Here is a 12,681-nt window from a genome sequence, read left to right as displayed (position 1 = left end):
CATTATCGAAAGAAATCAAAACGAAAAACAAAAGGGTAGCTAAGTTACAAATTAGGGATTGTGCTGCATTCGCCCACTAGACCATGAGAAGTTCGGACCACAACCTTAATGTTCTACTGCATATATCTCTTTTGTTTTTTGGTATATTTTTATCGTTTTTATTTTCATTTTCGTGGAATACGAACGCCTCAACATTCTCCAAGTTGTTTGTAGAAAATTCATAAGTGGTTAGAATTCAACCAGCAATTGCATGGAACAAATGGTCCAAAATACATGAATATCCAAAGACTGCTTTCTGCAAGTATGCTGCACATGTCTTGCTACTTCTTCTGATGAATTGTGTTCTTCTTCTTCAAGAAGAGTATTTATTTTTCATTTTTTAACGACAGCAGCGAGGGAAATGAGGGATTAGGCGAGCAGAACTACAAAACCTAGAAGTAGTAGTCATGAAGAGGCAGCTGAGTTTCTCATCTAAATCATCAGCCACTAGAATAACTAGACCGTTGGTGTTTTATTTTAGCATCCCTTTTTCTATCTTCTTTCTCTCTTTCGTTATCATTTGGGTTAACAAAACCGCTCCTCCCAATTCATTGCCGGTTCAAGAAACCAGCAGATGTCTCCGGTTCAACACTACATCCTCACCCGTTTCGAGTTTCATAGCTGCTGTTGTTCCACCTGTTCCATCATCTGCTGAGACTAATTTGACTACTGGTAATTCAAATAGCAATATTTCTGCAGTTACGTCAGATGATAGTCTTCCTCCGAAAGATTCAACCTTGAAGTTGGCGGCTAACCCTTTGAGTGCACCTGAAAATGCTTCTAGCTTTTCTGGGACTAATTCACTTGTTAGCGGGATGCAGAGGAAGGAGAATGAGACAGATGATGATGAACAAGACAGAGGTGGTGGTGAATTAGATGGTAACGAGCTCAAAACAGAGGAACAAAGTGCAGCAGCTGTGGCTGTGGAGCAAAATATTACACCATGGAACAAGTCCGAAGAGCAAAATGCCGCATTGACGAATGGGGTTAAAGGGAAAAATGTTCCATTGACGAATGAGACTGAAGAGCAAAATGCTGCATTGAGTGAAAAACAGATTGAACGGCAACAATGGCCACTGACGAATGAGACTGAAGAGAAAAATGTGCAATTGTTGAACGAGGTTGAAGAGCAAAATGCTACGTTGAGCGAAAGCAAGGTTGAAGAGCAACAATGGCCATTAATGAAAGAGACTGAAGATAAAAATGCGCCATTGTTGGACAAGACTGAAGGAAATACTGCATCGTTGCTGAACGGGACTGTTGAGCAAAATATGCCGTTGTTAAACAAGACTGAAGACCAAAATGCTGAATTGAGCGAAAAAAAGATTGAAGAGCAACAATGGCCTGTGATGAAAGAGATTGAAGAGAAAAATGCGACTTTGTTGAACGAGGTTGAAGAGAAAAATGCTTCGTTAAGCGTAAACAAGTTTGAAGTGCAGGACACGACACTGATGAACAAGACTGAAGGGAAAAATGCGCCGTTGTTGAACAAGAGTGAAGAGAATAATGTGCAACTGAAGAACGAGACTGAAGAGCAAACGCTATCATTGAACGAGACTGAAGAGCAAAATGCTGCATTGAATGAGAACAAGATTGAAGAGAAACAACGGCCAGCGATGAGAGCGACAGAAGAGAAAAATGCACCATTGTTGAATGAGGTTGAAGAGAAAAATGCTGCATTGAGTGACAAGAAGATTGAAGAGGAAGCCACGCCAATGCCATCGATGAAAAAGACTGAAGAGCAACAAAATGCACACTTGATGAACGAGACTGAAGACAGGATTGAAGCAGACAAAAGTAGGAAAAGGATGGTTGGAAGGAAGAAAACGAAGAAGAAGACCAGAACAACTTCACTTGATCAAACTTCTCAAATTTCCAGTAGCGGCGGGCTGCTGGTCGAAGAAGACATGAGCATAACAAAATTAGGGGGATCATGTGATTATAGTACAAAAGGGAGGTGGATCAAAGATAACAACAGCTATCCTTTGTACACATATCGTTCTTGTTCTTTCATCGAAAAAGGTTTTAATTGTGAAGGTAATGGGAGATTAGACACAGATTTCATGAAGTGGAGGTGGCAACCAGAAGATTGTGGCATTCCAAGGTTCAATGCAAGGAAAATGCTGGAACTGATGAGAGGGAAAAGGCTCGTTTTCGTGGGGGATTCACTCAATAGGAATCAATGCCAATCCATGGTTTGCATGCTAATGGGAGCTATAAGAGGGCTCAGAGTCACCAAAGGAAAGAGGGGATATACTTTCACCTTTGTGGTATTATTCTTCTTCAACATTATTTACTCCTTAACATGCGTATTTGTATTTCATTACCTGAAGTAGTTCAATTTGTCACAGGATTACAAGTGTACAGTCGAATTTTATACGTCCCCTTTCTTGGTTGACAAAGGCATAGCAAGAGTAGGGCAGAGGCAGGTGCAGACCTTGCAAATCGATGCAATTGATCGTGCTTCATCAAGGTGGAGAGGAGCTGATATTTTGATATTTGACACCGGACATTGGTGGAATGATCACAAAACTAATGCTGGGTCAGTCTAGTCACAGAATTTGTGCAAGTGATACATGCTATAGTTAATTAACTTGAATTTCATCAACCGCAATATCCTGACCTTAATTTGGAGCTTGCAGGATGAATTTCTACCAGGAAGGTGGCAAAATCCATCCACACCTTGATGTTTCCACAGCTCTCAGAAAAGCTATGATGACCTGGGGGTCATGGGTTGATAAAAACATCAATCCGCGTAAAACCCGAGTTTTCTTTCGAAGTTTATCACCCACGCATTTCAGGTTAACTTGCATTTCCTCCTGTCTTCGATCATGCTGCCTGCACATATAAACTTCATATAACTAGTTGCATCGCAGAGTGTTTAATTTGTAATTCTTCATTGAACAGGGGAGGTCAATGGAATACAGGCGGGAGCTGTACAGAAGCTACTGAACCCCTCCTCGAACTTTTGCGAATTGCAGACGAGAGAAACATAATTGCAGAGCAGGTCGTTAAGCAGATGAAGACTCGTGTGACTTTGTTGAACATAACTGGCTTGTCAGAATATAGAGTAGATGGTCATCCATCTGTCTATGGTAATTCTTATGCTTCAGGGGTTCAGGATTGCAGCCATTGGTGTCTTCCTGGCGTTCCTGATATGTGGAATGAATTGCTGTATTTTCATTTGCTGCAGTAACTCACACTGCAAACCACTGTCTGTTTATCAAATTCATTCAATAAGTACAGAATCTTATCAAAAGATAAAATAAATCAATTCAACCCTTTTTTCATCTCGAGAAATGTTTTACATAGAATTTCCGGTTATTACCATCACAACATGCCTCTTTGCGATAGCATTCCCGAACACAAACTACAATACCGAACTGCTAGAAGAATTCAAACTTATTGTCTATAAATCCATAAAAAAAAAAAAACCTTATTTCCAATACAGCCTTATTGACCTAGAAGGACAATTCTTGTCCCGGATGTTGTCATGGATAAACCCTCCAGAGTCGAGCTATGCGCCACACTTGATACTTAGGTACATCTCCATCCACGCTAACTATCCATTCAAAGGGCTTGGTGCTTTTTCGCTCTGCCTCGGGAGACAGATGAATCGTCCCTCTTAGAACCCTCCGGTTTTTGAGCCCATACAGGTGCTGCCTCTGATAGATAACAATAATCGTAGAAGAGCTCCTCACCGGCATCAATATGCTCCTTGGCAAATATGCCAACTCGATGATCACCCGCAACCAGCATTACCTATACACAAACATGTAATAGCACACACCATTATAACTAATCAAACATGTATTAGCACACACCCGCGACCAGCATTACCTATATGCAAACATGTATTAGTACACACCATTGTAACCATCAAACAAGAGAATTACAGACTACTTAATCACCTTTGCATGGCAGTTAGGATTTGATGAGTGGTTTGCAAATTTAAGCTTGTCTCCCTTTCGGTAAGCATCTAGGACATACTGCAGTAAACAGGCGTAATGCCAGTGTAAAGCTATATCCTATAGGTATCACATAGAGTATTTATCAAATATACCCAAAAATTAACCGTTGATTTAAAAAATGTCACTTTTTATAAAAACTTTCAAATATATCCAAAATTTCACTTAAATAGACACAAATATCCTAAAATTTTAAAATTAAATAAATTAAAGGCTTTTTAGCTACCATTGCCTCAAACTTTGATCCAACTCACCTTCACTTCTACACTCTACCACCACAACCCTATCCCCACGGTTACCGCAAGTGGGAGTAGTAGAATTTCAATCGTGCTTTCAACGTCCTTTTTCTTACTAATATCATTTTTAGTTTTAAATATAAAACTAGTTTTTAAAGTTAATCCACATGTCGTTGTATGATTGTATTTGTAAGACTCACATGGCGCCATATCATCACACTAACAGAGTAATGGACAGATTTTTCACGAAAAAACTAAAATAATTACGATGGACAAATTCAAGAACAATACTATTGATTATCATTAATTATTAATGACCAGATTAAGGAGTTATGTCAATATCACGAATTATTATGCCTAAAAAGCCTTTAATTTATTTGATTGTTAAATTTGAGAGTATTTGTGTCTATTTAGATGGAATTTTAGATATATTTGAAAATTTTTATAAAAAGTGACATTTTTGAAATTAATGGTTAATTTTTTGTTATATTTGATAAATACTCTATCACATATTTGCGAAGAAAATTAAAATACAAATGTAAAAGCGGCCAATCATTAATTTTCCCTTGCCTGTTCATTCAAGTCGAAAAGGAATGATGAGTTTACACGATCATAAATCTTCCCCCGCTTGTCTGCTTCCTGATGCGAGATGATTTCACCAGTATATTCTCCAAGATAATCATTCTTGTTTACGGGGTTCTGAAATCACATGGTTTAATATGGTGAGAAAAGAAAAATCAACTTCAAGTTATAGGATGCCACATACAAAAACATCGAAATCTTCCAACCTTTAAGAAGGCTCCCCAACCAGCAACATCAGACTTGCCCAGGAGAATCTGAAGAAAAAAAAAGACAGTGTATGCAATAAAAAATCATAAAGTAAATTTGCAGACCACAGAAGTAATTTATTAACTAAATACTAGGAATGGCTCACCCTCTGTTGTTGTCTTAGAAGAAGCCTCATGTTACCACACTGACTATCTCCCTGTTTCGGTGGCTCGCCTAGTGAACCATCCCCACAACTGCAAAAAACATTTATATTTGAATTAAAACAATCACCACTAAAGAAATAACAAACTCTCTATGATGAACACTCTGTGCATGATTCAAACAGCTCGATCAGCTGGTCCATCATGGAGCTCATTACCTAATCCAACAATGACGACAGACATCCGGGTCACATTCGCGCCCAGCAGCAAAGCATGGGCACTGCCGACTTCTACACTGACTCTTTGCACAGTGACATCCCCTGAACCTATTTTTGCAACTCTTTGAGCACCTAAAATTGAAAGAGTTAATCACTGGTTCTGTGCATTTCATTCAATTTACTTTTAGGATAAGTCAGACATACCCACAGTATTTTTCACAGCAGGTTCCATTACTCATACAAGAACATTCCTTTCCACACATAGACTGGCATTCACATGGCGTATACAGTTTAAGTGAATCGTTTTTGCCATCAGCAATCCTTTTCCACATTGTTGGGTGCCCAGCAGACTTCCAAGAATACTTCAGCCTCCGTGCTTTTCCCCTTCTACGAAGTAACCGTGGCTTTGACGACATCTCTTGTTCCTAGTACGAGTACAATAAAATTAACCTTTTTTAACCAGAGAGAGAGAGAGAGAGAGAGAGAGAGAGAGAGAGATAAGTAAAAAAAGAAATAGGGAGGATAAGTTCTATGATGCTACTGTCTGATCCAAATCAGCTTTCACATTGTCTTCCATAAATGACGATGGTTCAACCACAGATCTGTTAGGCATTGAAGATCCAGAATTATGCATGTAACTAGACACTTCCTTACACGTCCTCAATCCGGAGAGTAAGTTCCTCGCTATGAGGCAACTGCAGAACGCAAGTTACCAATTAAGTACAAAGATACGGAATGGTGTAATGACGATCCGTGTAAGGCATTTCGAATTCAAAAATAAGTACCTGTTTCTCCCAAATATCTGTAGTCCCTTCATGTATAAATCTTTCTCCACTGGTTTCCACTCAGAGCTGCTACACATCCCCTCAACTTGTCCACGTGTAGAATTGGATGTTTGCCTCAGTTCGGGCACTTCGGCTACATCTCTTGGTTCACCTCTGGAAATGTGAACCCGAACAGGGATAGGTTCACTAGTTGCAGTTACCAAATCCAAAGCATCCAATCTCTTTTGTTTCTTAGAAGAACCGTGGAAATCATCAGGTACTATAGTTAGGTCCTTTGCCACTTTATCTGTATGCTTCATGACCTTGCGCTTCCCTGTATTTTCATTGTGCATCTTCAGGATATGAGAACACTGAATGGTTTCTGAAGTTGTAGTCTCAGCATCTCCAGGAATGCTTCTTTCGTTGTGTGTGAGGTCTGTATAGCCATGAGAACTTGGTCGCTCGGCACTAATGGATGATCCTGGAGCACTTTCTCTCTCAGATGTTACTATACTCAACTGCAAGAAGAACCTGGAGGTCAGAATTAAAAATCCTATGACTGGTGGCAAAAGCCAAAGTAAATATGGAGTGTACAAAACATAATTGTCATGATGAATATGCCCTATAGTCCATCAGGAGAAAAGAAAAAAGAAAGGTTCAGTGAGCCTCAGATTTGAACAAAAGAATGAAAACAAAAGCGTAGTCAGGCTCCGAACTAGTGAGATTTCGGCATTTAACTTAATTCACCACCAAAACCCTAGAGAGGGTGAAAAAGTTTAACTTGTACAAGTTCATGATAAGAAAATCTATCAGATTAACAGTGTCCGACTACTAAATTCAAGGAGAACAAAAGAAACTAATTTAACTAAATAGACTCAAGTAGTAACAGAACTTTAATAAAGAAAGGAAATTCCATACCCTGAGGTAACATTGATCACTGCAAGGTTCCTGGTTCTCGTCATGACCGGACCACTGCGACTTTTCACTCTGAAAAAGAAAGAATACCACAATAGACATAAATTAATGGAGTTCAAGCAAGCTGGCACATATAAGCAACACTGCTGCTTACAGGATATATTAAAGGTTGAGAACATCCATGCAAACGACAATCAAACACCTGTTAGATAGAAGCAGTTGAGAGTTATATCAGAAAATGCAAAACCAGTAATTTCATTTAACAATTCAAGCAAGATGACACCCGCATACCAAGCAACGGCGACAGAAAAGGTTATCGAAAGAATCTAAGGCAGCACTAAGACTCTTATCAAGAGAAATGCACCCATCGGGTTCACGTTTCTCGCGGTTCCTTTCCTTGATTGTGTTATAACGGTCCTGCAAGTGTAGAATTCCACAAAATTTAGGCACCAAAATCCTCCCAAACAACAATGTAAACACACGTTAATGCCAGCTACCAGGATTTCCAAAATGGGGACTCCAATAAACTCCCTCACAACTTCCACTACTTCCTCGCCTAGGCCATGCTCCTGAAAGGCCATCCTACAAATTCAATACGAAAAATTTAAAACCTTCATTTATTCCTACAAAAAAATTGGACTACGCAAGTTCATAAGCAGCCATAGTCGATGTGATTCTCTAAAAGTCGATGTGATTCTTTAAAAATCTAACATCTCATTTGAACTTACAACAGAATTCGATCTTCGCCCGCAGAAAATTCATGTTTTACTTTTTCGGGTTCTTCTGCCTCATCATCACTGCCACTGTAGACAAGAGCTTCACTGCCATCTTCATCGTAGTAAATACGCCTCCTCCCAACTACTGATTGGTCTTCAGCCATTCTTTGATTTCTGTGCTGTGAAAGAAAAATTTGAGATGGGAGAAACACAACAGCAACAATTTTCACATTAACAACATAAGAAAGCAGGGACAAAAACATACACAAAAATCTACGATTTGCATTATGTCACAAGTCCAAATTTTAAACCCCATAAAGCGTTTAAGCAAACGGGTAATCAAACCTGTCCAAGAAGATCCAAGTTGTATAAGGCGGTATCTTGTCAACAAGTGGGAGCTTGGTACTGGATGAGAATAACACCTCTTGATTCTCAATCCAGTTTTTCTCACCATATCCCTGCGCAAATCCACTGATTTTGCAGAGAGGCTGTTCAATTCTTGAAGAAAACAATTTAAAGCTCCCATTTTGCTCTGATGACGAAGCATTCAAATTCGCTCTTGATGTCTCCGATATAATTTTCGAAACATAACCTTCTACCTTCTCCCTGTTCTTCTTAACTTTTTCCTGAAATGTATAACAAATGTATGCCAAAACTTACTTTTACTAAACGTGAAATCATTACGGTTATACATTTCCAGATAATCTAGCAAACAGCTTCTATGGGAACTCGGATTCTGATTCTCCTCAATTCAATTCCTCCTAAACTCAATTCTTAAACAATTCCGATTTCGAATAAATAAACAAGGCATTGAAATGTATGTGAAAAAACATACTTTTACTGATATCACCCTCTCTGCTTGAATTTGCAACTTGAGCTGGTGCATCTTCTGCTCCAAACTTCCGATGCCATCACTCGGATCTTCTCCATGGAATTTCTGCCCATATAAATCACAGAGTACACACATATCGTGAATTCAATATCAAACACAATCAGATTCTATTTTCTGTTTGGCTGCAGAGAAAATGTACAACTACTGTACAAGAAGCTACGACTTCTAATCTCACAAAGTTCTGAAATTTCATTGCTTTGATATCAAAAATGCAATCCGGATATCCGAAGATAAATTCTCATCCCTGTTTGATCACAACAATTACAATTCTGATAAAAAAAAAAGCATCGAAATTTTGTTTTTAACAGGAAGAAAAAGAAAGCAGGAACCAAAGTCGCGAGAAGAAACAGAGAATTCAGGGATCGATGAGGTGAGAGAGATAGAGAGAGTTTAGAGAGAGAGACTGACTGTGAGTTCAGTTGCAGAGTTGGAAGCTTGGGACAGCATCGTCCCTGTTCTGCTCATCTCTGCTGTGTACCTGTGCGACTCAACAAAGAAATGACTAAGAAAATGAAGGTAATAAACCATTTAGTGACTGACACGTGTACGGATTGCTGTTGTGGCATACACGCCCGAAAGATGACATGGCCTACATGCCGAAGCGGCCATCATTGTGTGCGTCGGTTATATATAACTTATGTCTTACGTGTGTAAAATTTGACACGAATGAAAGACTAGTATATGCGTTGGAAGATTAATGATGTGTTTACGCTTTGAAGGAAAAAATATTGTATGTGTCGATTTTACTATTTTCTCTTCTTCTATTAGTTCTTTTAACAAACGATATGATAATCTAAAACTTACACCAGACTATTTCAAAGACTTAATGATGTGAAATTCAAAATTGATAGATAGCAAGCATAGATTTTGTACCCCATAATTAGGGGTTAGCGCTTGGCCTACATACGTAGGACTATATCCTCTTCTTTTATTGGTTGGAATTAGGGGTTCTCTACCCAATTAGAAACCCTCAAACATTTCTAAATTTGGATAAATTCAAGCACTAATGAGAATTCAAAACGGATACAATTTGATGTTTATATTTTCTATGTTCGTCATTGTGCTCTGGTTAAAATTATGTCATTGTGCTCTCTCCAATGCAACTAATTTTAAATTTATAAGAAATAAATTAATTTAAATTTGAATATCGTTTGATTAAAACGACGACGTTTTGGATAGAAAATATAAGATCAACTCAACAATCATATATTACATTGTTTTCAACTCTAAAAAATACTCTTTCTCCACCATCTCTCGACGAAGAGAGTGCAAGTTTGATATTTCTACACTACTAAGGTATCTTTTATAAGGAGTGAGATTAAATATAGAGAGACTTCTATACTTTTGTAAGAAATGTCGTATGGATGACTTAATCTGTATGTCCCAAAATCCAAGTTTTTCTTCTCAAGTAAACTTCCAAGCCGAAAGTGAATGGATTGGGGTTCCTTTCCACCCAACAATAAGACATTTCCCATTCCTATCAAGTGTGCAAGGAGGGCTTCCAAACTTTTTAGCCACCAACCTAGCTTGGTACAAAGCTGCATTACTTAAGTTGATTTCCACCATTCTAAACCTTGCAAAGAAGGCTCTCCACACCTCCATCGTCACGCTTCTCACAACCCTTTCACTCCCCTCCGCCACCACAATGTTTCGTATTCCCTCATGTAACAACTCCTCCATCAGCACTCTGTTCTTCTCCTGCTTCACGCAAGTCTCTAGGCAGTCGAAAAATGCACTGTAATAAAACAGCGCATCGATGAATCGGTTCACAAATGACGGTGAATTGTGGTTGGCCTCCACCTCAATCACCACTATTACACAAGGGGTGAGATTTCTCACCACCCTCATCAGATTTTCCAAGCAACTTGACCTCGAAATCATTGTCCTTAGTATTAAAGGCGCGTAAACCACCACAGCTTCGTCATCCTTGACATCAAACAATTGGTCCTTGACATCTTCCATGTCTGTCACAATCACTGCCTTGAATTGAAAGGGTAAGTTCAAGGCCTCTGCGACGCTTGCCAGCCTCCTTCCTGTCTCCTCGATCTTCTGCTTGCCCGTCACTCCCACTGCAGTTATTGTAAGGAGCTCAATGGGGCACTCCTCGCGCCCTACAAGCACTTCCATCAGCCCTGACCAGTGCACTCCGCTTCTGATTTCGAGATCAATCAAATGAACCTTGCTTTCCAAGACTACGCTTTCGAGTATTACTTGGATTCCTGGGTACTGCATAACTGAATGAAAAGGGGTATCTTGGTAGAATGCAAGAGTTGTAAGGTTTGTGCTTAGTCCATTACTATAAGTAGACATTTCATTCCCCTTATACATGCTGTTCCCCGTTTCCTTGTCGATCCTCTCACGAAGCGCCTTGGCAAAATAGAAAACAACCCTCTGGACAGGGTTGACTTTGAAGGAGGCAGCAAATTCGCAACGAAGAAGCAGGCGGTTTGCGCGCTCAAATTGTTGGTAGCCTACCTTCTCTGCTGCAGCTAAAAAGATGTGAGCAAGCTCCACATCTTTCGTTTCTTCTTCAGATAGACCCGAAAGCGCGTAGCCAAACGGGTGCAAAGGCATGAAAAAATCGCCATATCCTTGATTAGAGAATTGCACATACCTTGCTCCGGCAACCCTCATGATCTCCTCGGTTGACAATTTTTGTTGGATCGAAAACGAGGAGGCTTCAGCTTCATTGCATCTGTTGCTTAATCTGTCTCCCCTCAGATTCTTGAACGCACTGCCGTAGTTGTTTAGGAGCTCCAACACAGCTAAGGAAGACTGATGGGGCATTTGCTTGTTGGTCTCCGCAATGTCTGATTCTCCTATTTGGCTGTACGTGAGCTCATTTGTCGCGTCCTGGATTGGTTGCGTGGATGGGAAGGCAGAATCAAAGGTGAAATTATCCCAATCGGAGTAATTTGACTTGGATGGTTGTTGGTAATGTTGATTTTGTTGTTGGTAGTGGCGGTGGTCGTGATCTTTGGAAACATGAGATCGTGCTTTCTCGCACTTGCTGCTGGAACGTTGGAGATCATGTTCGGAACAACCTGTATCGAAACTGAAATTATCCAACATCAAATAACTTGCCTTGGATTGTTGTTGATCTTTGGACAAATGAGATAACTTTTCCATCTCTCCCAGCCCTAATTCTTCTATCCCAAACAAATGGTCTGGCTTCCCCTTGAGCTCCTGATCTTCCTTCTCATAATTTTCCAGCTGGGAAGTCAAACCACTGCCGCCGCCGAGGACTCCAAAATCAAAGGGTGTGAAGGAGAAGAATGCATTCGCCATGCCGGATTATATATGAACAAACAAATTCACCAAATATATTCTCAGAGCTCAAGTGAACCTCAAGTGAGACAGTAAGATTATTCGGATTCGTATCGACGAATATATCTGTATCAGTTTGTATGTTTGGTTGATAACAACGATCGCACGCATGAATAATAAAGCACAGTTTAAGGCGAGGAATGCAACCACGATAGTGACATAATTCCGATATTGTCAACAAAGCCAGCAGCCATGAAATGCCAAAAACTTGTCCAAATAAAAACCATTTAATCCTCTATTTGAGCTAAAAATTAAACAAACGTCATTGCTAATTACCATATTTAATCAAAATATTCTGCGCAAAATTACAAGGTTGATTAAACGATGGGATTAATTAAAGGAAGAAGATGTGGACTGGCTTGGATGAGTACAGAGAGTTAAAAGACAAGCTCAGAAACATGTAGGTATAACCTACCATTTAACTTGAGAAGATACCATTTAGCTTGACCATATATACAGTACTTCTCGTAGTCTCAACTTAATGCACCAATTTTTTGTTTTTACATTATAAAGGGACCAATAACAAGATACTAACTATGTTAATCTTCATTATCTGATTGATAATATATAAATGCACGTCTTGCCAAGAATAATACAATTAAATAATTAAGATACAGTTGTTGTACGTTGGGTTCATCCAAAGAAAAGACAAATGAAATTACAATTTTGGAACAGCT

General features: G+C 39.3%; 3 protein-coding genes across 5 annotated transcripts; 1 reads left to right on the top strand and 2 right to left on the bottom strand.

Moving 5' to 3' along the window:
• Nucleotides 1-157: 157 nt before the first annotated feature.
• Nucleotides 158-3,329, top strand: LOC103408140 (protein trichome birefringence-like 2). Its single transcript, XM_008347006.4, has 4 exons — nucleotides 158-2,309; nucleotides 2,391-2,581; nucleotides 2,682-2,840; nucleotides 2,947-3,329. The coding sequence occupies exons 1-4, from the start codon at nucleotides 447-449 to the stop codon at nucleotides 3,233-3,235; spliced, it is 2,502 nt and encodes an 833-aa protein (XP_008345228.3). The 5' UTR covers nucleotides 158-446; the 3' UTR covers nucleotides 3,236-3,329.
• On the bottom strand, nucleotides 3,306-9,193 carry LOC103432626 (histone-lysine N-methyltransferase EZA1). 3 transcript variants are annotated; one of them, XM_070818545.1, is made up of 17 exons: nucleotides 9,086-9,193; nucleotides 8,621-8,722; nucleotides 8,131-8,411; nucleotides 7,798-7,964; nucleotides 7,567-7,651; nucleotides 7,361-7,486; nucleotides 7,224-7,271; nucleotides 7,073-7,141; nucleotides 6,176-6,672; nucleotides 5,932-6,085; nucleotides 5,595-5,815; nucleotides 5,391-5,522; nucleotides 5,178-5,265; nucleotides 5,032-5,079; nucleotides 4,814-4,942; nucleotides 3,951-4,028; nucleotides 3,306-3,801 (listed from the first exon to the last, which is right to left on the bottom strand). In XM_070818545.1, exons 4-17 carry the CDS (start codon nucleotides 7,947-7,949, stop codon nucleotides 3,610-3,612), a joined length of 2,019 nt encoding a protein of 672 aa, XP_070674646.1. In that variant the 5' UTR covers nucleotides 7,950-7,964; nucleotides 8,131-8,411; nucleotides 8,621-8,722; nucleotides 9,086-9,193; the 3' UTR covers nucleotides 3,306-3,609. The 3 variants fall into 3 exon arrangements, with proteins under 3 accessions (XP_070674646.1, XP_070674644.1, XP_070674645.1); XM_070818543.1 differs by having other exon boundaries at nucleotides 7,798-7,959; nucleotides 9,086-9,187; XM_070818544.1 differs by having other exon boundaries at nucleotides 7,798-7,959; nucleotides 9,082-9,169.
• An 888-nt stretch (nucleotides 9,194-10,081) lies between these two features.
• On the bottom strand, nucleotides 10,082-11,965 carry LOC139194866 (DELLA protein RGL1-like). Its single transcript, XM_070819796.1, has one exon. The coding sequence runs from the start codon at nucleotides 11,963-11,965 to the stop codon at nucleotides 10,082-10,084; it is 1,884 nt and encodes a 627-aa protein (XP_070675897.1).
• Nucleotides 11,966-12,681: the final 716 nt, after the last annotated feature.

The sequence above is a fragment of the Malus domestica genome, chromosome 03 (genome assembly GCF_042453785.1).
Source record: "Malus domestica chromosome 03, GDT2T_hap1".
Lineage (NCBI taxonomy): Eukaryota > Viridiplantae > Streptophyta > Magnoliopsida > Rosales > Rosaceae > Malus > Malus domestica.
This window is presented reverse-complemented; position numbering and strand designations above follow the sequence as displayed.

Coding starts and splice junctions, on each gene's coding strand:
- LOC103408140 (XM_008347006.4), top strand. CDS start 447: ATGAAGAGGCAGCTGAGTTTCTCATCTAAATCATCAGCCACTAGAATA. Junction 2,310..2,390: donor GATATACTTTCACCTTTGTG/GTATTATTCTTC, acceptor AATTTGTCACAG/GATTACAAGTGTACAGTCGA. Junction 2,841..2,946: donor TTATCACCCACGCATTTCAG/GTTAACTTGCAT, acceptor TTCATTGAACAG/GGGAGGTCAATGGAATACAG.
- LOC103432626 (XM_070818543.1), bottom strand. CDS start 9,142: ATGAGCAGAACAGGGACGATGCTGTCCCAAGCTTCCAACTCTGCAACT. Junction 7,960..8,130: donor ACTTGGATCTTCTTGGACAG/GTTTGATTACCC, acceptor TTCACAGCACAG/AAATCAAAGAATGGCTGAAG. Junction 5,080..5,177: donor TTCTAAGACAACAACAGAGG/GTGAGCCATTCC, acceptor TTTTTTCTTCAG/ATTCTCCTGGGCAAGTCTGA.
- LOC139194866 (XM_070819796.1), bottom strand. CDS start 11,965: ATGGCGAATGCATTCTTCTCCTTCACACCCTTTGATTTTGGAGTCCTC.